Source organism: Colletotrichum jinshuiense, chromosome 3 (genome assembly GCF_051148585.1).
Source record: "Colletotrichum jinshuiense chromosome 3, complete sequence".
Lineage (NCBI taxonomy): Eukaryota > Fungi > Ascomycota > Sordariomycetes > Glomerellales > Glomerellaceae > Colletotrichum > Colletotrichum jinshuiense.
In genome coordinates, this window is record NC_139310.1 from 1114679 (window position 1) to 1140929 (window position 26251).

Consider the following 26251-nt stretch of genomic DNA (forward strand, 5'->3'; position numbering starts at 1 on the left):
ACGCCAGGCGAGGTTGAGGTGAGGGTGAAGCTGGCGATGGAAGGAGCAGGTGCAAACCGGCTCACTTAACCTTCTCTTTTTGGATTGCTCACAACCGGGTGGAGGTGAGGTACTGAGAGGCTGCTGTTAATCCCCTTGGAATGTCGAATAAACGTCAATCCTTCCAGATGACTTCTGTGTCTCTTCTGTTTTTTCCAGTGGCTGGGAGTTCCTTGGCACGTGACGTCTGTCAACGGTTGATGGTCTGGACGGTTTACTTTTTGGCGGAAAAGAGTCGGTGATGGATATGGATTGGGGGAATGCCCAATGAGAGACTTCGTCTTGCAACACACAACCTAAAGGAGATTGAGACGTTCGATGTCCAGCACCACCAGCAAGATTCAGATTCGGACTGCGATACGTCGTCGATGAGTCAGGCTGAAGAGTTTACGAATTCGCTGAAACCTCTTATATGGTTACGGGTCAGTTTCCAGCTGATACGAGTTTGTCGATTTACGAGAGTTGGCGTCGAGAAGCGGACTTGCGATGGTTGCGCTATGCTGTGATGCGATGATGTCGGCCGGTGTAAGACGATGTCGGAGATGACACTGGCTAAGCGGGTTGAGTCTGCAGCGAGCTGGAAAACCGTAAACCTCGTTCTCGTTTTTGCGGGAGCTGGTCTTCCAACAGTTGAATCCTTCAAACAAAAAGTCGAGCCAAGAAACGAATGCGATCAACACACACAACGGGGGGGTCCAAGAGAAATGAACGTGTAGGACCTGCGAGAGCAGGAAGCCAAGAAAGGAGCGGGATCCGCGGTTCGGGATGTTTTGGAGGGTAAAAAAAAAGAATGGCTGAGTGTGCGACGACCACAAGGGCGAGACCACACAAGTGCGAGAGAGAGCGAGCGAGTGAGAGAGAGAGTGACAGACAAGAAACCCCGTGAGGTGACGAAAGGAGGGGGGGAAACGAGGGGAGAAGAGGGACTGGAATGAAGGTGATGCAGATGCAGAAAGGGCATCGAGAGAGAACGAAACAGGCGGCAGGTGGAGAGAGACATGGCTAGAGGATATGGCATTTCTGCTGGTGGGATGGGATGGGGGCCGGGATCCCTCAAGGGGGCGGGACAGGGGTGGGCGTCCGCATGGGTCGCCAACTCTCCATTTTGCAGTGCAGCGCAACGCAGCCCAGCCCAGCCCAGCGCAGTGCACCCATCCCCTTCCCCTTGGACACACTTCCACTGCTTCGAGGGAACAACTAGCGCGTATTGTACGGATATGCAAGTCCAGGCTGATCAGGTAGCTCCCTTCTTCAGGCACGACCACCATCTCCATTGAACTCCATTCTCAGCCACCCGGGGGGACGGGGGAGGGGACGAGCTTCGGTCCTCTCTGTGTACGTACACCAATTACCACTAATATGTCGCATACACTACTACTACGAACGGTGTGGTAAGGTCGTTGATGACGAAGAGGCCTGAGAAACATGGGGGGGATCTTCCGTACGGTACGGATACATACAAAATGGCGCACTTTCGCCAGACTCAGGGGTCTGTGATGAGGCATCTGATCTGCCAGTCTTCTTTCTCTTCGTCCAGTTACCAGCGTCTCCCCTGGCATCTGCTTATTGCTCGAGCCAGGGGGGAGGGGGGGGGACGCTGCCCACGGTTCCAACGACCAGCGTCGTTGCTTCTCTGGCATCTGATTGAGGAGGGCAAGCGCCTCCTGTCTCCGGGCTGCAGCAACTGCTACTCTACGGCGCAACGATGGTGCGAAAGCCGTAAATGCCGTGCCTACTCAGTAGCGTGGGACGGCGATATGCCCCAGGGCAGTGGTCGGGCGAACGGTGTGGGAGGGATCGCTCTCCTTGTGGGCTGGAATAGATTAAGGTACTGCTTCAAGGGGCCGGGACAGCGCGGCGGGACCAGGATCCTGCTGGCTGTGCCACCGGGGGGGAGGGGGCCTTGGCAAGGGAGCTGGGCAGGGTACAAACAGAAGTACCTTCGGTCTGCCACCCACCCGGAGATTCACCGCTGGACCCCTTTGGATGTCATGTCACTTGACGCTTGGTACCGGAACACACTAGACGGCGCCGGCTCCTGTACTCCAGACGACGGCGGGCACGGGATGGCGGCGAACCAACAAAATGTGGAGGAGCTTGGGAGGCGAGGCCAAGCGTGCAACCGAAAGCGACGAGGGGTCGTGAGTAGCAGCGCAGACGCTGAGGGCGCAAAGCAACAGCACAGGCAAGTAGAATGAAGAAATAAAAATAAAAATAAAAGTTGGAAAAGTATGAGGTAGTGGCCAAGACGAGGCGATGTGGGAGGAGGGGAATGACCCGTACGGCACGGGGACGGGTACGGGCATTGCAGATTGCTGCGCTGCGTGCTGGTGTACGCTAGGATGCCGGTCGGCAATGCGAGATGAGATGACATTGGACGAGATGACATTGGATGGCTTGCGATATGAGCTGATGGAGATGGTGCGGCGCCGATGCGCTGCGAACCATGTACCATAGCATTGTTTGTACTACCTAGTAGTGTAGAGAATATGCGATGCGATGCGATGCGCGATGTGATGCGTTGGGTACCCGGTGCTGTTTGCCTTGCCCAGATATGTTTGACGTGGCTGTGGCTGCGTGTGGCTGCTTCACTTCACCCTACGAGCCGGGGCAAAGGCTGATGGCTATGGCTGGCTACACTACGGAGTACTGTGTACGGGCATAGCAAAGCTGTCTGGCCACGGGGGCATTGTGCTACTTCGTACGCGGCTGCCGCATCGTCGTGCATGGCCATGACCACGGCACCAACGAGCACCCGGCACCAACAGTTGTCGGGAGATGCGAGGGACGAAATGGCATCTCGGGGCGCACCGGCGGCGCACATGGAGCAAATGGCTTGCAGCAAGGTTATGCTCCCGCACACCAACTGCTATGTACCAGCACTAGGCGACGCGCGCAGGAAAATGCCGCGAGTGGCTTCAGAGTGACACATGCGATATGCAGGTACCGGAAGCTTCGCCCACAGCTAAAAAATGGGCAAACGGGGGGTACGGTGGGCAGTTGGGGGCCATGCGACCAGTCACGCTGGAGATGGAACGGCGATGGAGGAGGAAGGAATTGGGATGCCCAAGTCCCCCAAAGCCCCTTCTTCTCTTTTCGTCCGAGGATCTGCGGCCAATGACACCGTGGGATGGCCCCTTCCCGGTGAGCGAGGAAAAAAGGAGATAAAAAAGAAGGGGTAGGGTGACGATGAGGGGACGAACCTGCCGACGCTGAGTGGCCAGTTGCGCGCCTTCCCTTGCCTGCCCAGCGCAATGTGCTACGTACCGTGGTACCGTTGGTGGCGCTGGCGCGTGCCCCTCGAGGAAAGAAACGGGTCAGAGCAAGAGGAGGAGAGAGGGGTGGGGAGGGGCATTGCATTGCGGCAGCAGCAGATCTCAACTACGGTACGTACCCCACTGCGGTGATTGGACAGAACGGCCGACCCAATGACGCGCCCCTTGTACCCTGGCACCCTTGGCCAATGGGACTGGCACCAGTTGTCAAAATAGAGAGTGGGGCCGAATGGGCGGCTGGGATCTGCGCTAATGTTAGGGGGTGGACACCTGCAAATTCCCAGCAGGCGCCGGCTCCGACGTGATACAATGTCACAATGTGGACAGGGGGCAGAGACGCCATTGACATGTTCCTCTGGCTTCTTCAACACCTCGTTGGACTGTCCCCGGATCCTCGCGGCCCTCTCGTGGCCCTCGCTGGGAAAATGACATCGGAATCAATCCACATTGTGGGAATCGCCATGGGTGCACATGGATGAGTGGACAGAAGAAGGAACTAACTACAAAACTTTCATGCGGCCGTTCCGTACATAGTACCTGGTACGTTCGCTTGACTACCTTAGGTCGTAGGGCTAAATTGCGCCGGGCAGAAACAATGAGATGCGATGGAATGAAATGGGCTGGGGAGGCGACCGGCATGTTTCTCCTAGCTACTCGGCCGTCGCACTGAATCGTCACTGCTGACTTGGCTCTCATCACATAGTCTGCCAGCACCGAGAGATAACCCCCGCGCGAATAATATCCCGGGTGACTCAAGGAGATTAAACGTTGTCGGCTACTCGGCTTCAAGAGAGACAGCCAGTCAGTCTTCCTGCCCATCAAGTCCACGGCGGGAAATGCAGACTTGCAAAAATAGGCAGTCCTTTGAGTGGCAAGCGCTCAAGTGAACGGGGGGGGTTTTCTCGTGCGTATCGAGATTGGGAAAATCCCATCATGGATCCGTCGGTCCTCCTCCTTCGCACAGCGGCATCGAACCCGTCTCTCTTTCTCACACGACTGTCCTGTGTCATCTTACTCGAGGCAACGGCCGTCACTTGGCACTCTCGTGAGACTGCCCTCTGCTTCGCGCTAATGGCTGGGTGGGCCAAGACAGAATCGCACGAGAAGAAGCAAACATTCTAGCCGTGTGACCATGACACTGGCGTCTTTTTCAAGCGCCACCTTCCTTTTGCATTCTGTTTCAACGGTCGGTAGTCTCGGCTGATCGCCAGACCGCCAGACCGCCTTGCTGTTCATCGTCATATGCCGTGACTGCTTATACGAAGAGTATGTCTTGCAAGATGCGACAAACGTTGCCCTCCTTGACTCTCCCGCCCACTACGGATGATGTTCTCACCGCCGCCCAATGAACCCACGAGTCACGTTCGTGACCATCAGCATCAATCCAATCAGGGGGGTTACGTCTCGTCTGCTGGATATTCCGGCTGGGTCTTACACGGTTCCCTTCGCAGCCTGTGAGCAGTGCCCCGCGACTCAGCTTTCAATTCAGCCTTCTCCTTCCCCTAGTCACCCTCTCCATGGAGGATCCCAGGCCACTAGAGTCGAAACGAGTTTCATCGCAATTGCGATGCGCCACCCCATCCGAACTTCTGTCAGTAACCATGCCTGTCGTCCCATTGATGTGCAATGCATCCCGCGATCCCGCCAGGGCCGTTTTGTGGTTTTGCAAGGACCTCCCTTCGTTTGCGCTGCCTGCCAGATATGCATGTTCTGTTCGAGTGGTTGTACAGATTGAGTATCTGGGGCTCGACTGCTAACCCTACAGTGAATGTTTCCTTCTCTTGAAACAGTTTCCTGTCATTGTGCATTGATCCAAGGCCTTGCAGGTGCAATTGAGGGCGCACATGATCTCTGCGTCGCTTCAGTAATACCATCGTCCGCTCGGCTACTTTGCTCCCTTGCCGAACCAGTCCACAAAGGCACTCACCACTACTGCACCGCCAGCATTGCCTACTGCGTTGGCCACACCGAGAGATTACGAAACTGGGCCTCGAATCATGTACGACATGTCTTTCGTCGTGCCATAGCACTTCACACGCCCAGCACAACGTTTCCGTCCGAGATTTTCTGTCTCACGGCGTTCGTATGACGGGCCGTCCATTAGATGTTGAGATGTTGTTCAGCATGCAACGTCTCTTGGCAAGCCACCTCGATTACCGGCACTTGAAATTGCCCGATGATATCACCGTGGATTCGAGAGGGGAGACGCTGTTCAGCGTTCAACGGGATGGCCCATTGAGGGAAATTGACGATACGTAGGTAGATGGAGCCTCTCACGCCAGGGGTGTGATCGTCCATCTCTGTTGAGTAGGGTCCTCAAATGACCCATCTTTCAGCAGTGCTATCTCGGCCGATTGTGCCTGCGGTGGCGGATCCGTAAGCTGGGAGTTTCGAAATGACCGGGTCGCATCTCCGCATCTTCCATCCACTCATGCGAATGGCTGAAATCCGGGATGCATTGAACATGAGGTATTGCGCTATGCACTCTTTCTTCTGACTTTTGTGTTCCTTCGGGCTGCTCTGCTCTTGCCCTGTCTCTCCTTCTTTCTCATACACTTGCAAAGGAACCTGGCAAGAGCTGGTTTCTGACCTGGAGGGACACGGGTGTATCACTCTCCGGCTCAAGAGTCTTGTCCGAGAATGGCAGGCTCCGGAGCAAGGAGGCCATGGGAACACACGCACTCACTGTATGATCTCCAGCAACTGCCTCACGTAGCCTAGCTAGGACGCGGATGCAACCAAACAGAAACGGCCCAGCGCCATGTCCAGTGTGGCTTAGGTCCGGAGCCAGTGAAGGCGAATTCATGCGGCGGGGCTCATGATCTCGCTGTGTGCAAAGGGATCCCCGCGATGCCATTACCTCAAAATACCAACGGGATGAGCGAAGCAATCTAATAATCGAGGTGTGACGAGCAGCGGTCATCCCACACGTCTAAATTGTTTACCCCTTTTTTCGCTTTCGGCGCCATCCGTGAAATCTCCTGAGCCGTGCACGAATGAATCCCCTTATCTAAACGCCGATCAGCGAGCAACCAGACCATCTTGATGCCTCTTATGGAAGGCATCAATCCGATACACATGTCAGCCACAGGACCCCCAGCTTCAGCCACACCGTGCCACATGCCACCTTACGTCGACACGACACCGCAATCAGCCAACCCGGTCCAGGAGACAAGAGGCGAGGGGAATTCAGAACAAACCGAAAACGATGCATTGAGCAGTACTTGATGCTCTCACGACTTCACGACCTCACGAAGCTGATGAAATGAAGATTGGGCCCTGAAAACCACCCAGCGCTCAAAGATGGACGATCTCTCGGGATTAAACTGGTCGTCGTCGGCCAACAAGCCGAACAACAAGCCGCCGCCGATGAACCCCTCGGGGGCCAATTACTTCGGTTCCATGCGACAGGCAACTACGACCCCATCCCCTTTCCCCTCCGGCCGCAACACGCCTATCTCGGCGCAAGGATCCGGGTCCGCTGCCGCAAAACCTCCGCCCGCGAAGCCGCCTGCCGATAGCTTTAGCAGTCTGGTAAACTTCGGTGCTGCGAAATCCACGGCGAACCTCACCTTGCGGGAGCAACAGCAACGCCTCGAGGCCGAAAAGAGAAGGAAGGAAGAGGAAAAACGGAACCAGGCGCAGGCGCAGTTTGCGGGGGGTTTCTTGGATACACTTGGGTCGGGCTCTGTATCGCGGACGGCGTCCCCGGGCATATTGTCTCCTGGCTCCTCCACCGGCAAGAAGGCCAGCGACGATGACGACCTTTTTGCCGCATTTAATGCCAGTACCAAGGTTGACAACGCGAGTTTCTATCCCCCTCCCCCTCAGAAGAGCCCATCGCCCGCGAATGCGCCAGGCTTAGACCTTAGCAGCCCTGGCGCGTGGAACCAATCTGCGAGCACGGCCAACAATGGTGGCTTCGGGGATGATGATGATCCATTTGGTCTCAACCAGCTGAAACCCAAGGCTTCGTCTCCGGCGCCACCTCAGCCGGTGGCCGACGATGACGACTTCCTCGGCGACTTGGCCCGGCCGGTTGAAGAGGTTCGACGCAAGCAACCCTCCCCGCAGCCACCACAGCCCGTACGGTCCGAACCTGGCAAGCCCATTGAGGCGTCCGACTCCAGCTCCGAAGAGGATGAACGGTCGGCTCCCAGGGGCGAGATGGCCGAGTTTGACAAGGCCGTCGCCCAGCTCGTAGACTACGGTTTCACCCCTGAAAATGCTAGGCGGGGTTTGACAGAGAGCGGCGCGGGGTTGAACGTGCAGGCAGCCGCCAATTGGCTTCTAGACGACGCACATCGACAAGCAAAGGCAAAGTCCCAAGGCAAGGACCCCGCCGCCGCACAGAGGAGGGGACGAGAGGATGGGAGACAAGACAGCCAGCGGAGAGCAGACACGAGGTCCCCAGCCAATAGTGAGGCAGACTTCTCGAAGACTGCGGCTGCTGTAGGAACCAGCCTTTTCAAGACGGCCAACTCATTGTGGAAGACGAGCAAGAAGCAGGTCCAACAAGCCGTCGCAGAGTTCAACCAGGAGGGAGACCCCAGCCAGCCGAAATGGATGCGCTCTGCACAGCAGGATCGCGTACAAACGCCAGAGAGGCGCCTCGCAGAGTCGACTGACGAGGCTATGATGCTGGAATCCGGTGGTCGACCTTCAAGGAGAGCTGGACAATCTTCACAATCGCCGAGACCAGATGCGCCGAGACCAGATGCGCCGCACAGGACTGCGTCCCCGCGAGACCACTCACATGCATCGTCGGCACCTCCAAGCGGCAGAGGCACCCCCGTCCCGAGATGGCAACAGCAGAGCGGCCCAGCTGTCCCTGACTCAAGAACGCGCGCAAGCAAGTTGGCCATATCAGAAGACAACGCGGCTTCTTATGTCAGCCCCCACAGGAGGAAGAAGGCTACGCCCCAGCCGGAAGCGCCGTCACAGCAGGAGCCAGATCTGCTATTTGGCTCTGAAGCCCCCAAGGCGTCCCAGCCACTCCCTCAACGCCCTGCTCAGCCCTCGCAGCCATCTCGGCCTGTCCAGCCTGCCAGGCAGGCTTCCCCACCTGCTCCCAAGCCAACGCCCCGGCCTGCGCGGCAGATCCCACAGATTACGGCTGCTGCGATACAGCAGTCTACGAAACACCGTCTCGACGGAACAACTCACTTCAAGCGGGGAGACTATGGCGCAGCCCACTCCTCCTACTCTTCTTCTCTGGCAGCTGTGCCGCCTACACACCCTCTTGCCATTGTCATTCTTACAAACCGCGCATTGACGTCCCTGAAGACTGGAGAGCCTAAGCAGGCGGTCGAAGACGCCGATGCTGCGCTCAAGATCATCGGCCCTTCAGGCGGCCAGGGTGAACAGGTGACTGTTGTAGGCGATAACGGCGGCGAAGAACGCCGCGATATGCGCGATCTATACGGCAAGGCACTCAGCCGCAAGGCCGAGGCCCTGGAACAGATGGAGCGCTGGGGCGATGCCCACGCTGTTTGGTCCATGTGCGTGAAGAACGGGGTTGGTGGTCCTACAGCCATCTCCGGCCGCCAGCGCTGCCAATCCGCTCTCGCTCCGAAGCCCAAGCCGAAGCCGAGGCCCGCTGCCGCCCCTCGACCTCGACCAGCCGCGACGCCTGCGAAGAGCTCAGAAGCTGTTGAGCGTCTGCGTAAGCAAAACCAAGCGGCTGCTCAAGAAGACGACGAGAGGTTCGCGCTATCGGAGAAGGTGGACGCTAGGATTGCTGCTTGGAGGGACGGCAAGAGGGATAATCTACGTGCTCTTATTGGCAGCATGGACCAGGTCCTTTGGGAGGGCAGTGGCTGGAAGAAGGTTGGGCTGCACGAGCTTGTGATGGCCAACAAGGTGAAGATTCACTACATGAAGGCCATTGCCAAGTGCCATCCCGACAAGGTACGTTTCACCGAAATCGACTGCGAATTCATATACTAACAGCATGCAGCTTCCCCAAGACGCCAGCACGGAGGTGAGACTCATCGCCGCGACCGTCTTTGCGACGCTGAACGAGAGCTGGGACAAGTTCAAGGCCGAGAATGGGCTGTAATGTGGCTTGGCGAACATTAGCGATCTTGGGTGTTGTTGATAGTGATACATATGAGCCAGGCAAGAGCGGAGGCTCTTCTGGCACGCAAGCATTCAGATAGAAGTGAATAGCCATATTCGATTCCCCAAACGCCGTGCTATGCGAGTAGTTCTGACCATATTTCGCCACCTGCTTCAACGGCGGATAACACTGCCGCCTTGGTTCATACTCCAACTTCCTTGCGTCAAACACACACACACACACACACACACACACACACACTCATCCTCCCCTGTAGATTTCCCATCAAAAGCTTGCGTGGCCTGGTGGGATTTACAACCCTAATGACCGCCGGACGCCGTTGCGGACCTTCTGCTCGTACTCGCCCCGGCGCTCACGCCACATCTTGGCGGCCTCGACGTTGGCGGGGCTCTCGTCATTGGGCTCGGCGAGCATGCTCATGACGGAGATGAGGATCTTCTCGACGGACTGGATGGGCGACCAGCGCTCGGAGGCGTGCTCGTAGTGGTTGGGGTCGTCGCCGGGGGGGTGGAGGATGGAGATGCAGACGAGGCCGCTGGGGTAGACTGCGCGGCGCCCACTTGTTAGCTCTTTCGAACTCGGGCGTTGAGCGGCGCTGCATCCTGGCTTTCCGCTCCCATACAGGAGCATGCAGTCTGGGATAGTATGGGGGAGGGAGGAGGGGAACATACTGTTAGGGTGCCACATGTCCACGAGGAACTTCATGGTCGGCGGGGCGAGGGGATAGTCCTTGGGGAACTTGAGCTCGGCGGGGAAGACGCCGCCCTCAAAGGGAGTGCCTTCGGGGCCCTGGATAAGGGCCTCCCAGTGGAGGAGGTCATCTTCGGAGAGGGGGCCGGCAGTGATGCCTTCCGGGGGGTTGTTCGTCAGGGCGCGGTACTCCTGGAGGAGGCGGCGGTGCGCGGTGGATTGAGCCATGTCGGCGGGGTATCCGATGTATCCGAGTCGCGGATGTTTCGGAGGGGGAATAAGGTCGGCGTCGCAGGTTAGGTGAGTAGTGGGAGGACGAGGAATGAATGGCCCAAGGGAGTGGTGAACTGTTGGGAGGTGGTGTACTGTTGACACCGTAGACTTACACACGGGCGCGGTTGGACCATGGAGTGACCCGTCGGTGCGTCGGTAGTGACGGGAGGTTGGCGGGGGTGGGGGGCGGCCTAGCTGCTGCTGGGAGGCGTGGCCAATTCACCGAAGTTTTGCCCGCGAACCACGGTGGACCTGGCCAACGGAGCTTGGGTCGGGGCACCGAACATTTTTGGAGCTCTAATTATTCCCTTGGGGACACCCTGCGCCGACCTCAATCCGTCTGTCTCCCCATCGATCTCGGGAATTGCACATTGCGACGCTCTTTTTTTTTTTCTCTTGCCCTCTCCCCCCCTTGACGACGACGAAGGACGCCAGAACCCACATGCCTCCTGCATGATGCCGCCACGACTCCCATTGAGGCCCATCGCCGGCCGCGCAGCCTCTTCGCTGTCGCTCGGGAAGCAGAGCAACGCTTCCTCGCGCGCCGTGTGCCTGTTTTGCTCGCTGTCAACAGCACCGGCTCCCTCGCGGCCGACCGCCAACCGCGCGCAGCACGCCGCCGCACCCACCACCACCACCCGAAAGGCCTTGAGGCAACGCCGCTTCCAGTCCACCGATTCGGCGCCGCTCGAGGCCGCGACACCCGAGAACCCCCGGACGGAACTCATCGACACGCTGCTGGAGCTGCAGAAGCATGCGGTCAACCACGTCAACCTCTCCCGCCTGCAGCTCGCCCTGCAGGGCCTCCGACAGGACCCCGGCCGGGAATCGGTGCGCGTGGCCATCCTCGCGCTCGCCAACGGCGCCGAGCCGGGCAAGGCGGCAAAGGACCTGCTGCGACTCCTCCTCGCGGACCCGCTGAGCGACGAAGGGGAGTGGGAGAAGGAGCTGGCACAGCACGACCCCTTGCAGCCGCTCGTCGTGAGGATCGGGCAGGAGCACAGGGCGGCGGAGGCCGGCGCAACGCTGACGATATCCAAGAGGAACCTGCTGCACGAGCTGGACGTTTCGTCGCCCGCGCTCAACGGGCACGGGATCGAGCTGCTGCTGATGGAGGTGAACCCGCTCTCCTCGGCGCCGGGTGAGGCGCTGCTGCAGGACGTCGAGGAGTCCGTCCTGGTGCCGACGGTGGACATCCCCTCCAACACGGGACGGTACACGCCGGTCACAACGCCGGTGCACAAGGCCCTGGTCGTCTCGGAGGGTATCATGGGCGCGGCAAAGGTGGCATCGCTGCCGCTGGTCGAGTACCGCGACACGGTGTTCGCAGCCGTCAACCTGCCAAGCTACCCGGCTGAGAAGGACGACGCGCAGCTCACATTCCAGCCGGTTGATCTCGCGGTGGGCACCAAGGGGCTCGATCTCATCCGCCAAAACATTGGCAATGCCATGGAGTATGAGCGGTCGTGGTACAAGAGCAACGTGCCGGCCATTATCCAATGGCTCAAGTCGGGCGTGCAGACCGACGAGAACAAGGTCACCAAGCCAGCGGTCCGGCTCCTTATCGCGTCTCTACTACGGAACACCCTGGCCGAGATCGAGGCCGAGGAGTCGCGCTCGCTGTCCGGGCGCCTGTCGACGGAGGCCTCGTACCCCGGGCTGGCCGTCATGAATGAGAGGCTGGCCGAGTGGTCGCAGTTCGCACACGAGGAGCTCCAGCAGCAGCTCGACCTCGCCTTCGCGGGGAAGCGGTGGCGCAAGCTGGGGTGGTGGAAGCTGTTCTGGAGAGTGGACGACGTGGGCGTGCTCACGACGGACATGCTCAGCCAGCGCTTCCTGCCGGGCGCCGAGAGGGAGCTCGTCTACCTGGCCGGACGCATTGCCGAGTCCGGCGTCGTCACTTCCGCCGACGCGCCTACATACTCACAGCCGACGTCGGAGCTGCAGCAGCTGCCTCCAACGACCAAAGAAACGAAAACAGTCACCAAGGCCACCGCCAACCGGGCGCCAAAGTGGCCGACGCACATCTCCTTCACCCGCCGCTACCTGCACGAGGAAACCGTCCCGGCCTTGCAGGCCCTCGCACAAAAGCTGGTCCTCCAAGCCTCCAGCACCTCGGCCCTGACCACCGCGCTGGCGGGCCTGCTGTACGTCTCGCAATACGCTTCTTCAATCTACGAGGCCGGCGCCGTCGCGGCCCTCGGCATCATGTGGAGCTTGCGCAGGTTACAAAAGAAGTGGGAGTCCGCGAGGACCTACTGGGAGGGCGAGGTCCGCGAGGAGGGCCGCAAGGCGGTGAGGGGGGTCGAGCAGAGTGTTGCCGAGGCGCTTGATGGGTCGCGCGAGCAGGATGCGTCTATCGAGGGCGCCGAGGAGCTGCGCAAGGCAAAGGAACTCGTGCAGAAGGCCGAAGATGCGCTTAAGCGCTTGCAGTAGGGGTCTCTTCTCTCACGTTGTACCACCACCATCTGTATAATGTATAAAAAACGTCACCATAGACACATGACTGCGATACCATAAAAAAAGGGTTTAACACAAGAGGGCCTCTTTTTGGGCGCCGAGAGGGCGTTTGCATTCTATTGCTGTTGTTCTCAGCTACGACGCCTATCAATGTCAGCCGGGGTCAATGCTGAGAGGGCCGGGCTCATTGCGTGAAAGAGTGAGGCCTACCCTAGCGACCGCCGTACCCATCATCGTAGCATCTAATCGCCGGAATCTCTTTTTTTAATGGTAGAGCATCGTGGATCCATGCCCTTTCTGGCTCTCAGTCGAGGCTTCGGTTCAGAACCCAACCTCCCCACACTGATTCCCCCCAAATCTTCCAGAAACCGTAAAACGCCAAGGGACCTTTTTTCCAGGAGCTATGCTGAAAGCTCCGGTTCCCCCATCAAGAACAACACTACCCCCAATCATCGCCTCTTCTCTTTCTCCTTTCCCCTCGACCCAGGAACTTCGCCAAAGAATATGCGCGCTTCTTTTTCTTCTCGTTCGCAATGAAGTTTTTGATGATGTTGTCGTCTCGTACAAGTGTATGCGTGTGTATGTCATTTCATGGCCGAGGCGTAGAATGGCGATCCTAGCGTCCTCCACGCCCGCTGGCCCTGGCCCTGCTGACGGTCGCGCGACCACGGGCCATACCCACACCGCGACCGCGGACGTTGCGGGAGCGGAACATGGGGGCGTTTCGAAGCATGTCCGGGACGATGAAGAAGCGCACGTGGGAGCCGCGGATGTAGACCTGGTCGAGGTGGGAGACGCGGCCGTCGCGGGCGGTGACGGTGATGTCCTTGAGCTGGACGTTCATGTTGTCCTCGGCTGTAAGAGAGGATGCGGTTAGCCTTTGCTTCCATATTTGGGAGAGGTGGAGGGGAGGAAAGTACCTTCGAGGAGCTTGCCGCGGTAGGTTTGGCCGGACGTGATTTCGAGGGTGACGATGTGGCCCTGCGCGCGCATGCATTAGCTTGGCTTTCTTGGAAGAGAAGGGGGAGGATAAGGAAGTACCTGGGCCTCGTTGAGGAGCTTAATGGGGATTCCGATTGTGGACGTCATGATTGCGGCTTTTGGAGATCGGGATTGAGCTGTCGTGGGGTTCGGGTAGAGGGGGGCAGCTTGTCGCGATCGCGGGTCGGGTATTTGGTGGTGAGGATGAAAAGTGAGGCCGCTCTCTGGGGGAGGTAGCTGGAGGGTGGGTTTTTCCGAGCCGAGAGTACGTATTTGTCTGACCTCACCGATTTAGCCAAGGCCCACTAAAGGTTTGGTACCTCATGGTAGGCCCGAGTTGGCGATTATGGGGTTTCGACGTTGTGCACCCTGTCTCAAAGATTGAGCTTGACGCCCTGAACGAATCCCTTAAAAGTGTTTTGGTCCCTTGGCTTTGGTCGCTGTCTCATTTTGGGTGGTGCACGCGGACGACGAACTGCAGCGATGCGGTGGTATGCAGATGACGGGCGCGAGCTTCAATGATGGTCGAGAATGTAATGAAGAGTTGCGGGATAATCTCAGACTGCTGTCCTAAATCTCACTAGTGACTAGCATCAATGTTCATCATACACACACCTTCTTTAATGACTGGGAGCTTAATAGGATATCACACGTCACTAAATGTATCGAGTTGCTCGTGCATAGAGCCTCAGCTTCATCAAAGTAGTAGAATCCCGTCCATACCTCATCAACACACTCGCCCAGACCCACATGCCCATCTAGAATGCTATACTTCAGCATCATTATGGAGGTTGCAATATTTCTTTCGTTGCCCAATGATGCACACACATGGTAGTGCGTGATCGCGTGGGGTTGCAACACGCGCGAAATGCAACGATGCAAGTCTACAGGCAGCCCACAATTGATCGCGCAAGCGGCGCACGGAATATAAACGGCCGATTAGCATGCCGGATTCATTGTCTCCGGGCCTTTGTAAGCGGGCTGTCGGCAGCTTACTCTGAATTATGAGACGTGATGAGACGAACTCAGTGTAGAACCGCGTCATGGCTGACAAGCTGTCTCCCGTGCAATATATTGGCGGTCGGCCAGGTCAACCGCCGTGTCAACTCATCTCCCTAAATTTGACACCCGTCATTGTGGACGCTCGGGTTTTGAAGGGTGGGGTTTTCTCGGGAACGATTTCCTGTATGGGACGACTTCGACATTGCCGAGCCCGAGTCTTCGAATCCAGTGATCATCCCCTGAAGTCGGGGGTCCGAGTAAGACGCGCCGTCTCGTGTTACCCGAATATGTTCGGTCGGAAGTCAACAACGCCCCGAGTTGTGTGCACACGCAGGTAACCCCTTTTCCCTAGCGGCTGACTCTGGAATCGATGTAACATTCTGTTACCGTATAAAACCAGTAAACAATAGGTTTTTAAAAACATGTATTGAGCGCGCGAAATCCGTACTCCTCACTAGTTTCGAGATCCTCAATTCGTTTTCACTTTATTGTATTCCGACTACGACATGGGGTTCAAGGTCGTCATAGTCGGCGGCAGTGTCGCTGGCCTCACCCTCGCCAACCTGCTGGAAAGACTTGACATTGACTACACGCTCCTCGAGGCATATCCCGAAATCGCACCACAGGTCGGTGCAAGTATTGGATTGCTGCCAAACGGCTTTCGTATACTTGACCAGATTGGATGCTACGAGCCGATTCTGGACATTGCAGGAGACTTTCACTTACAATCAAGCATCCGCGGGTCAGATGGCAAAGCCACTAGCGAAAACAGTACCGCTGCTAGCCATCACTTGATGCATCGGTATGTTGCCGTAAAGCCAGGAGCTGCGGACTCACGGAAGAGGACGGTAATGATCAGCGCTAAGAACTAAGCAGAACAGGATACCCTTCCATCTTTATCGACCGACAGATGCTCCTTCAGGTTCTCTACGACAACCTGAAGAACAAGAACAGAGTTCTTCCAAAAAAGAAAGTGACAAAAGTTGAGCTTGTCGGTGAAGGTGTGCTTGTTCATACCCAAGACGGTGCCATCTTCCAGGGAGACATTGTAGTTGGAGCAGACGGTATCCACAGCACCGTAAGAAAAGAAATGTGGCGGATTGGTCATGAGAACAGTCCTGGCTACTTCCCGCAGAATGAAGAGTCTAGTGAGTATTTGTCATTTTACTCGTAATGCTTCCAACTGGACTAAACTCTTTCAGGAGTACCGGTCGATACACGATGCATCTTCGGAATCTCCAAACGCCCCAAGAATATGCCAGCAGGGACCCAACAGATAGTTTACCAAAAAGGACGCAGCTATCTCATTGTTGGCGCGCCTGGTAACCGAACCTACTGGTTTCTGTTTGACGGCGTTGGTGAGACAAAATACGGTAGTGATATCCCCAAGTACTCGAAAGAAGACACGGAGAACCTAGCTAGGGCACACCTGACGGACCAAATCTACGAGTCTGTGACGTTTGGGGATATCTACAAGAACCGCATTATGGCCACCTTAGTCCCATTGGAGGAGTACGTCTTTGAAAAGTGGCACTACGAGAGGATCGTCTGTATTGGGGATGCTAGTCACAAGGTTCGTTCCTGGAGTAAATCATTGCTACTATCTTACCGCTAACTGAGACTGTGAATGACAGATTGATCCCATTTCAGGCCAAGGAGGCAACGGCGCTATCGAGGCGGCAGCACTCCTCGTCAACGCCCTTACCGATATGCTGGAGAAGAATCCAAAAAGCCATTCTGCGAATGACGTCGAGTGCGCCCTGGCCAAAGTCCATTCAAACCGCCATGCCCGGGCGAAAAACCTGGTGCAGCAAGCTCATCAGCTTCAAATGATATTGACGGGGAGATCAGCAGTATCAGAAATAGTCATCAAATACCTGATGCCGCTTCTGCGAGATGACGGATTCCTAAATACGGCGGTCCCCATCTGCAAGGCGAGCCATCGCGTCTACAGGCTTCCCGTACCCAAACGGCACCGACTTGTACCATTCGACGATGAGCTTCCTGCGAAACCCCTCAACAACCAATTGGCGTCCAGAATGGCTTCGGTGCTAACTTCCGGGTCAATGGCAGTGCTGCTTTACTATTCTGGTGCATCAACCCACCTTTACACTCTCCTTGATGGCCTCAAAGCCTGGGCAACTGGATCGTCCAGTCTCAGCATGTTGACAGGGTTTTCCAGCCTGTCTGGCGTGGCTTCGACAGGAAGTCTGGTCCAAAATATGCAACTCAGAACAAACCTACTGTCCACTCTCGCAATTTGGCTTGTGGAGGGACATCGTGTTGGCAACAGGCTGTCTGTCCTGCTTTGGTACGCTTATGCTTGTTGATGGCTTCCCATATGTAATGACTAACGCTCGCAATAGGCCATCACTTTCTGGTGTTGCTTTGGCAGCCTTTGGCACCAACGCTGCCACACCATTACTCGGTCTTGGAATAACTCTGCGAGGATCTAACACTCTGTACGGAAGGCATGTTCCCCCGAGCATCGCCAAATCTATTCTGCCGTCTCTCATTGCTGGCTATGTTATCCCAGCAATCCTCGTGTCTCTGCCAATCCGACACACACAGCTTCGGGAAGTCGTCAATTTTACCGCAGCTATGGCACCCATATACTGCGCGGCTCTTGTGAAGGGCATTGCATATGTCGTCGAAAAGATTCACAACGCTTTTCAGCCCTCGAAAGTGAATGAGCAAGTCAAGGAGAATGAGAAGGCGGATTTTGTGGCTATGTACCAGAAAAAGGACGTTATGCCGCTCAAATGCACCTACGCATTTGCGATGGGAATCTGTGCAGCTGTCCATATCGCAGGCACGGTATACTCAAAGTTTGAGACACATCCTGCAGGAAGCACTGCCGGTTTCTTCACGGGTCACCACGGGCTATTCGGCCTAGCTTCTACAATTCAATCTTTGTACTTGACGTGGGAAATGCGGTCCGAAGGCTTCGTTACTACAAAGGAGGCATTGGTGGCGGGTCTAGCATCTGTGGCCAGCAGCGTCGCCCTGGGGCCTGGAGCAGCGTTTTCGGGGTTCTTTTACTGGCGCGAGCATGTCATGTCTAGCCTGGGCAACTGAGGCCTCGGTTTTATGGGGCCTCAGCCATGTCCTAGCTGATCTCCGCATGCCTTTTGTGCTATGGCGTTTGCAAAGTAGTGATTCGGGTACTGTAAGATATTTACAATTTCATGTTGTCCTTATCTAGTTTGGTTGTAGAACACAAATAGAATGAACAACTGATATTAATCAGCGTAATGGCCTACCTTGCCAGCAACGCATGTGCTGATGTCTTGGTCGCGGTGATGCAGTCTCCCCCTCCGAGTATGATGGATGTTGTGCACGCCCAGCCAGATACTATTTTCGGGGAATCGTCATCGTGTTCGATTAGGTAGACACCTGATACTCACGCTCCCTCTCCTCAATCATGGCAGGCGGTGGTATAGATGGGAGACACCAACCCGACTTGATCAGGACTAGCGTTGTATTGTTCCGACACAAATTACTCGAGATGGTATCCGAAACTATCAATATGAACACGAGCCCTTTATTCTGTTGATTTTGCTCAAGTTTGGCTAGCATGTTTGGTATGTTTTGTTAATCTGTGCATAACATATATAAAAACGCGTAGCTTTGCGCTCAATTACTGAAATACCAAGCTACAGATTGTCTTGAGAGTGTAATTTTCATACTGTTACTATAGTCAAACATTGGGAAGAGGAAAAAAGAGTCGCGCTACCTAATAGCGTCTTAGATTATATTTGCCTAGATCTCGTCACTACTAATTAAACGTTCTCTCTCATCGACATGGGCTTTGTTTTAAGGAACCGGCTACACTTGTCCTAGGTTTTAGTTGAACCTAGAGTTGAAGCAGCAGTAGTTCTCGTAGTCCCATCCTAACTCAGAGCAGGGTTTTGAGTTGGACCCGGTGCATCTTCCTGCAAAGGCTTTCTGCCAACAATGGTATAACTAAAGTGCCAAGTTAGTCGAAGAAAAAAGAAAAGGGAATTTGAAATCACAGAAAGAAGTCGAAGCCTTACATAGGCATATATGAGTGGGCCTTTGTGTCCCTCATGTCTTTACGAACACCTACGAGGAAGACTTGCACCTCTTCCTTTGTCCAGTTATGGCCACGCGTCAGGGGTGCCATGGCCAACGCTTCGGCGGCATCCACGAAGTTGTGGAAGTTCCACTCTCCAATTCTTTTATAATGAGGATCCTTGGGCCAGGGGTTTGACGGCCACTTGAAGTGATCAATGGTCACATCTTTGAAGCCGACGTCGACCAAGAGAGGTTTGAGTTCGGGGCAAGGGACAAACGCACGCCCAAACTTTTCAGCAGCTTCCCGGATTAGTCTTCCAAACTCAGCCAGTGGTCTTTCTGGAGGCAGCGTGCCGTCATCGGCCGTGAAGACGCAATCATTGTCTTGTATCTCAAAGTAGCCACCGGGGACGAGATTGCTAAATTTATGAGCATTTCAGTTCATAGTTCTGGTAGGGGTTTTGAATTCGGGCAGATTTTTGAGATTCCAAAGTAGAGAATAAAATTCTCTTAATTGTGAAAGTATTAACTCACTCATAGGCCTTAGCGATGGTCTTCTTCCAATTGGCAAGAGAACCATTCATGAATCGAAGGTGAATGTAATCGAATGGTTGGGAGTAGAGCCAGTCTTCCTCAATGTCGTCGACTTCAAACTTGACGTTTGGCGGCACACTAAAGCCACCCTGTTAGTATGTGAAGGGACTTTACCTAGGGCGAAAACTTACTCTCGGGGTTGAATTGGAGACAAATCCACGCCCAGAACCTAGTTGAATCTCCCAATTAGACACTCACTCGAGGCTCAAAGTGAGTTCATTTATCTTACGACTCACCTCAGTTTCGGGATGACGATCAGCGTAGTCGATGGCCCACAGACCGGTGCCGGTACCAAGGTCGAGGACGCGACCGACCTTAGCGTCTTCATTACAAGACGGAGCGAGCCCCAGCCTGCCGTGGAATGTGACATTACAAATTTCATGTTGCATATCTACCAGTAGAATTAGCAATGGTACACCGCGAATAAAGGTTCAGTAAATAATGCCTAGTCTGTCGTTCTCCCTCTCATCGTTGGGCCAGGCATACTCTACGGCGATTCGTCAGAAACTATTTAACATTAGAGATTTGATGTAGGGGGCATTATCTTACTGCCATCCTTGTACTTATGATATGACCTGCCGTTCTCCATCCGGTACTCTTGAAAGGAGCTTCGGACGCTAGTAGTGTCCGAATAAAGACTCTGAAATGGACAAGACATCAATAAAATGGTCCTTTCGCTGAAAGAACGGCAATCTACACTTACTTCAAGGTCCGCCTCACTATCAGTCACCTGATACTTTGATTAGCATTGTTTCTAAACAAACACTCGCTATAGCTGCGGGATATCTACCTCATCATCGGCAACAAGATGGTGCTGGTGCTGGTCTTGTGCGTTGGCCATGGTTGCGGTGTATCTTCAAATGAGTCTCGACGCGAATTCAAGACTTTGCAATTTTTGTTAGACAGAGATGCAGAAACAAGCAACGATGGGCGGAACGGGCCTTTTTGACGGTGGCAGGTAGATCGGACAACCCCTCTTTCTTGGCCCAACCGTGGCCGTGCCAACCGTGAAGAACCAACGAACAACCCTTCATCAAGCAAACATGCAGAGTGCATATGCATGCGAGCGGTGATGTTGCCCATTTGGAGACGACAAATGTGGGACCCAGGAAATTATCGTACGCCAACCCTGGAGGAACAGGAAGAAGAGAATGAAAAAGGACAGCGTTGGCTGGACCTGGGTGCAGGCATTCAACACTAACGTTCGAGAGTTGTTCTGCACAATTTTTGACCTGTTAATCACACGCTTTTCAAATGACGTCTACTTTCTGTTACAACTGTTGTCCCTTTTCCCTTTCAATTTCATTTCGCGTCCGTTTCGAGTCTCTTTCATTCCGATCCATGTTTTTCAGTTCACTTTTAACATTCGTGCTTCACTTAACTTTAGAGTCCTGAACTACACTGCAGTCTGCCTTGTCCTTTTTCATATCTGAAGTTGAACTGTACAGTTAGCTTGGAAATATCATTTTAGCCTTGACAATGACACTCCTAGTTGCGTCGTCAACACAGGGAACAATAGAGAGCTTCCATGAGCCGCGGATATAGAGATGTTGCAGCTCGGCGTGAGGCTGCTGCTCAATATTCTGCTGGGGCAGACCACCTTCACCCGGGCAGCCGGCCCACATGAAGTCGGCGGGCGGTCCATGCGAAGGCGTATTTTGTTGGAGAATTCGGAAGTTTTCGAGAGATACGCAAAGTTGTAGAAAGTACTGTGACATTCATAGTTTACATGTATTTGAATCTAGTCTATGATACCCAAAGTAGACAGCACCTAGATCTGCGAAATAACAACAATAAGCTTTATTTGATGAGCTATAGTCGAATCATCAGCACAGTGAGATTCCCCTAGATCGTCCATGTTTCTGGTCGCATCAATATTATTTTAACTCCACTGTGAACACTTTTGTAGCCAACTTGAGTATCAAAAGTCAAAATTATTGCCTGCTCCAGCCAAAAGAAACTCTAGTGCTGATGGAAGTGGCAACATGTCCATGTGATCAGTATCAGTCAGGCCCAGAGCATCTCCAAAGCCGGGGCCGTAAATCTGGCCGTCTTGGGAAATATCTCTTGTTAGGTCCACTTGATACTGCTCCCCTTGACTTCTCGCAAAGTCCTGGCCAGCTCCGGGAAGACTGGTCTGCGAAATATAGGCTGGTCCAGAGCTGAGGGGCCGTCCGAGATTATCGCCGCCGGCCTCTGCTGACGAGCCTTCGACAGTACAGTTGTCGAACCTGATATGTTCTGGGGGAAGGGAGAACCTGGAGCCACTGCGATAGCGAGCAGAATGCTCTCTTTCAGCGCTCTTCTCCTTGTCCAAATCTCCGAGGCGATACTTTTGCTGACGATTACGGTCGTCCGAACTCCGCGGTTCAAAAAGATTAAGGAGGCTCTGTGCGTATAGCCACTGACCTTTCAATGAATGTAATGTCTGGATCATGGAATCGGAGTGGCGCTTCGACTTGGCCGCCACAATAGGGTTGGCAGAATGCATTTGGCTGGAAGTGTGCACTAAGGCTGTGAAGAGCACGTGAATACTCGGAAGCCACAGCCTGCATAACATGTCTCTGTTACGAAGATATTCGAATATAGAGCTAATTGTAGCAGCGGCGTCAGAGCAAATGCTTAAGTCGTTGCTAGCCTCTGTCGGCGAGTTGCCCGGAACGGGACGGGGAGAAGAACGATGCAGTAGAATCAAGAAACTGTTGTAGGTGAGATGGAACATTGATTGCCATGCGTCTGTCTCTCCATGTGAGAGTTGAAGCCTCTCAGGAAGGTTTGTGATCAACCCGGCAAGGGCTACATCGGCCTCCCTCGTTGCTTTCGCTCGGTCTTCGGCAGTTGACCGTAGGGCAGCCCGTTTTCTCATGGCTTTAGAAAATATAATGCATAACTGAGTATGTTGAATGGTGAAAGTGGCTTCAGCGTCTGGAGCATTGTCGAAATGATGTTCCTCTAGCATCGGCACATCGGAATCTTCGAGGTTGCTATTGCAATAATGTTACTTTAAATTGACTGATAGGATTCAACTAGAAGAGAAAATATGGCAAGATTGATAACCAGAGACGTAAGCACTGAATGGACGGGAATGAAACAAAACGGCGGCATACTTACATGGCCTGAGGCCGGCCGTGGGCCATAGACACTAGCACATCGAACTGGAAGAGAGTCCACCATAGACGCGTCCACAAGCGCTTATCCATGATGTTAAGGTTGGAGGGGGTATTATCTCGGTGCATGCCCATACCAAAGGCTGTTCGAACTGCAACACCTACCCAATGCCAGGAGTTGGAAATGACATCCTCGAGGTCATCACATTGCCAGGTGAGAAGAATGGCAGCCTGCAGGTAAGTTTCACGGTGTTGCTCAAAACGACAGTCAAACAGTGCTTTCGCACGCTTGAAGAACACAGGCTTCATCGCTTTGACGTCTTCGCGCTGAGGAGACAGAACATGTGCTCCGACGAGCAATATAGCATTCAGCAAAAGCAATGACAGCGGCCTGGGCCTCACAATATCTGTCTCGGCGTCTGTGTTACTGTACTTCATCATAAAAAAGTCTTCGTCAACAATAGGAAAACCGCGATTGATATAAGTGAAGTACGCCTGGACAAGTTCATCCGCCAGAGCCTTGGTTGGCAGCTCTAGAGCCTCTGGTGGTACCGATGACATTCTTGGAGCGAGCGGATGGCTTCCGAAGTGCAGTACATTCTGGTCGGGCCGTTCGGATCGCTGTCGCACTAAGTAGTTCAAATTGGAGAACTCAGTGCCGATGAAATAGAGCCGACCACTAGGGAGTATTTCTTGAGACCCGACTTCTTCTCGGTTGAGGAAGTCGGCTAAGTTACGAGTTGCGAGTTCAGTGGCGTAGTGAGTCTGAACTGTGAACTCATTTGTCGAGTTCGACTGTGGGCCAGACTCTGCAGAAACGTTTGCCCACGGACTTGCTCCATTCGAGCCCGTAGGTGTTGTCGTCGGCTGGGGATTACTTGTTGATCGAGGTTGTATGGCTGCATTCGAGTTGGGAAATGTTCGGGCCGAAGAAGTCCTAGTCTTTGTCTTTTCGAATATCCGGCAATCCGGTACGCTGTTCGCCCGGCATTTGGAACACGGCGTTCCTTTTTGTAGGATATCGCAACGGACTTTCCTCTGGTGACAAGTTACACAAGCTCTTCCATCTACATTTCAATTGGAACAGTGGGTTAGAAATGATACCAAGAATTTGAGAAGCAATGTTACGGCAGGCCGAGCATAGGAGGTGCCATACTGGTTCTTCCTTTCCTTAACGCTGGGCCTGATGACGCCCTGCCGCGCCCTTCAGTAGACATGCGTTCGGTCTGATACCGAACCTGAAAGATGGGTTTCCGAGAAGATACAGAAGTAAAATCCGTCAACCGAATCGAATGGTCCAGCCCTCGCTTCGCGCACAGTCTCAACGCAGATCTTGTGGTGGAGATGATGCTAGGAGTATTTGGATGGCGGAGTGGATCGCGTAAAAACCGAAAGCGTGAAGCTCGGAAGTTATGTACCTACGGTAAAGGGCTTTCGGCAATCCTGACCAATCACTCATTACCATTTCAGTGCAAAGATTACATAAGACTACGCCCCCTCCTCGGAACTTCGGGAATAATCAGTGCAGTTTCTCGACAAGTCGCGCCGTCGGGCAGACTGACCAATAGAAATATATCGACTAACGTGAGGAATAACTTGCAGACCGCATTGCTTCGAAATCAGTAGAAAATGGAACCAAATACGTAAAAGGTTTGAGTATCTAGTGGAATTTTGGTGTGCGGTTAGCAATGGACGGAGACCTAGATGTAGAGACATTTAAGGGAAAAGGCATGCCACGGCCAGTTCTTACAGTTTCCCATAACAACTCGGAGGTTTGTTAACACCAGCCAGCAACATAAGCGACACATTGGTAAATTGAGTTTAGCGCCATTAATCAACCCTGTGGTCATGGGAAACTCAAACACAACTCATTGCCCTAGCAGTGGTCTTGCGTCTAAACAGTATGAGTCGACGACGGACCTAGAGAGATCAGGCGATACTTCTGACGGCGCATCTTGTTTAGAGATGGGAAGAGACCTGTTGGACGCTACCAAGTTGTCACCTGTGAGTTTGACCTACGGTGGTATTCCGTCTTCCATGACATATAAATCATCGTTCTATGCAAACTTTTTTTCATAAGCTGATCCAATGAGTGATTGCCAGATGAGGAAGCTGCATATTGTTGTTGCAGGCTTCACATGCACTTTCAATGGTAACCTCGGATCATCAATGCCCTCGGGGGCTCTTGATGCCATCAGCGACTATTTCCAGGTGTCCAATCGCGTCCATCTTATACTTCTCAACTCGCTCTTTATGGTCGGATACGTCCTTGGTCCACTACTGTTCGGCCCCCTGAGTGAATACATCGGACGGCGCCCGGTGCTGATTGGAACGTATTTGGGCTATCTCGTCTTTATGCTTGCCTGCTCAGGAGCCCCGAATTACCCAGCGCTTCTTGTGTTTCGTCTACTATCTGGTATCAATGCTGCCGCACCGACGACCGTAATAGGAGGACTCTATGCCGACATACTTGACAATCCATCAGTCCGTGGAAATGCAATGGCTCTCTATATGACAGTCACAACCATCGGTCCTTTGATTGGTCCTATTGTTTCAGGCTTCTCTTCTCCGGTTTCTTGGCGTTGGCCTTTTTGGATCGCTGGTATCATCGCAACCGCCGGCTTGCCTCTTGTTCTCACGTTACCCGAAACCTACGCGCCTGTTCTCCACAACAAAGCTGTCAAAAGGCAGCTCAAGAAAGGCCATGGATCTGATGAAGGCAAGCAGCAGAGGCTTGAGCTGAAGCCATTCGAGGTCCGAAAGATCTTTCTTCGTCCCATGAAGCTTCTTTTCACCGAACCGATCCTCCTGTGCACCTCCGCATACCTCACCATGGCCTACGCTGTCTTTTACCTCATGTTTCAAGCGTACCCGGTCATTTTCCAAGGGTTTTATGGTCTCGAACCAGGAATGGCGGGATTGGCATTCCTGCCTCGTATGTTGCTTTCATTCATCAGTTTCTGCTTAATCTGATAATAAAACCCTTTGCTGACAAGTTTGTTCTTTTGTTATAGAGGTTCTTGGAGTTTTCTTTGCTCTGGCTACTTTCTGGACCTGGACGCGGTATCACGATTCACAGACAAAAGCTGGCGCGAAATGGACTGAGAACCCAATCTACCGCAGGCTACCTCTCGCATGCATTGCTTCTCCCTGGTATGGATCTCCTTATGCCAGAAAGAAACTCGTAACTGACGCCTTTTCCCTTCTCAGCATGGTAGTTGCTTTGTTTTGGCTAGCGTGGACCGTGTGGCCCTCCGTTTCTCCCGTTGTTCCGATGTTCAGCGGCGTTCTATTTGGATGCGGCTTCAATCTGCTATTCATGGGAATGATAAACTATCTTACGGATGTCTTTCGACAATATTCCGCATCCGCTCACGCAGCAGCAAGTATGACACGCTCCATTGGGGCCATTTTGCTGCCTCTTGCAGCCAATAGCATGTACTCTAATTTGGGCGTGCACTGGGCTCCATCAGTGCTTGGGTTCATCGCTATGGCAATGGGAGTGATTCCTTTCGTGTTCATCAGGTTTGGTGATCGCCTTGCGCGAAGTAGCAAGACGGCGCGAGAAGCTTTTTCAATTCAAGACTAGAGTATTTAGCATGTAATCAAAAATAGTATCATGCATAATGCCAACGGGCAAATCATTGAACGTAGTCTGTAGGCCCGAAACGGTAATATAACAGCAAAACATATTTTTCAAGAAACATAGA

The 26251-nt window shown here is 53.9% G+C and overlaps 7 protein-coding genes across 7 annotated transcripts; 3 read left to right on the forward strand and 4 right to left on the reverse strand.

Moving 5' to 3' along the window:
* Positions 1–6617: 6617 nt before the first annotated feature.
* EsH8_III_000329 (auxilin-like protein SWA2) lies at positions 6618–9375 on the forward strand (the record flags this gene model as incomplete). The annotated part of the gene is made up of 2 exons (XM_083262054.1): positions 6618–9224; positions 9274–9375. 2 exons carry the CDS (start codon positions 6618–6620, stop codon positions 9373–9375), a joined length of 2709 nt encoding a protein of 902 aa, XP_083122541.1.
* A 312-nt stretch (positions 9376–9687) lies between these two features.
* EsH8_III_000330 (E2 ubiquitin-conjugating protein UBC7) lies at positions 9688–10314 on the reverse strand (the record flags this gene model as incomplete). The annotated part of the gene is made up of 2 exons (XM_083262055.1): positions 9688–9941; positions 10068–10314. The coding sequence occupies 2 exons, from the start codon at positions 10312–10314 to the stop codon at positions 9688–9690; spliced, it is 501 nt and encodes a 166-aa protein (XP_083122542.1).
* Positions 10315–10815: 501 nt separating this feature from the next.
* Positions 10816–12795, forward strand: EsH8_III_000331 (uncharacterized protein; the record flags this gene model as incomplete). The annotated part of the gene is made up of 1 exon (XM_083262056.1): positions 10816–12795. One exon carries the CDS (start codon positions 10816–10818, stop codon positions 12793–12795), a length of 1980 nt encoding a protein of 659 aa, XP_083122543.1.
* Positions 12796–13435: 640 nt separating this feature from the next.
* Positions 13436–13908, reverse strand: EsH8_III_000332 (uncharacterized protein; the record flags this gene model as incomplete). Its single annotated transcript, XM_083262057.1, has 3 exons — positions 13436–13674; positions 13740–13800; positions 13861–13908. 3 exons carry the CDS (start codon positions 13906–13908, stop codon positions 13436–13438), a joined length of 348 nt encoding a protein of 115 aa, XP_083122544.1.
* A 1400-nt stretch (positions 13909–15308) lies between these two features.
* EsH8_III_000333 (FAD-dependent oxidoreductase) lies at positions 15309–17880 on the forward strand (the record flags this gene model as incomplete). The annotated part of the gene is made up of 5 exons (XM_083262058.1): positions 15309–15604; positions 15679–15950; positions 16005–16375; positions 16437–17113; positions 17169–17880. 5 exons carry the CDS (start codon positions 15309–15311, stop codon positions 17878–17880), a joined length of 2328 nt encoding a protein of 775 aa, XP_083122545.1.
* An 815-nt stretch (positions 17881–18695) lies between these two features.
* On the reverse strand, positions 18696–20275 carry EsH8_III_000334 (class I SAM-dependent methyltransferase; the record flags this gene model as incomplete). The annotated part of the gene is made up of 9 exons (XM_083262059.1): positions 18696–18768; positions 18840–19259; positions 19375–19512; positions 19566–19603; positions 19671–19825; positions 19880–19921; positions 19984–20074; positions 20138–20164; positions 20225–20275. The coding sequence occupies 9 exons, from the start codon at positions 20273–20275 to the stop codon at positions 18696–18698; spliced, it is 1035 nt and encodes a 344-aa protein (XP_083122546.1).
* A 1080-nt stretch (positions 20276–21355) lies between these two features.
* Positions 21356–23102, reverse strand: EsH8_III_000335 (transcription factor domain-containing protein; the record flags this gene model as incomplete). Its single annotated transcript, XM_083262060.1, has 2 exons — positions 21356–22418; positions 22546–23102. 2 exons carry the CDS (start codon positions 23100–23102, stop codon positions 21356–21358), a joined length of 1620 nt encoding a protein of 539 aa, XP_083122547.1.
* Between the last annotated feature and the right edge of the window lie 3149 nt (positions 23103–26251).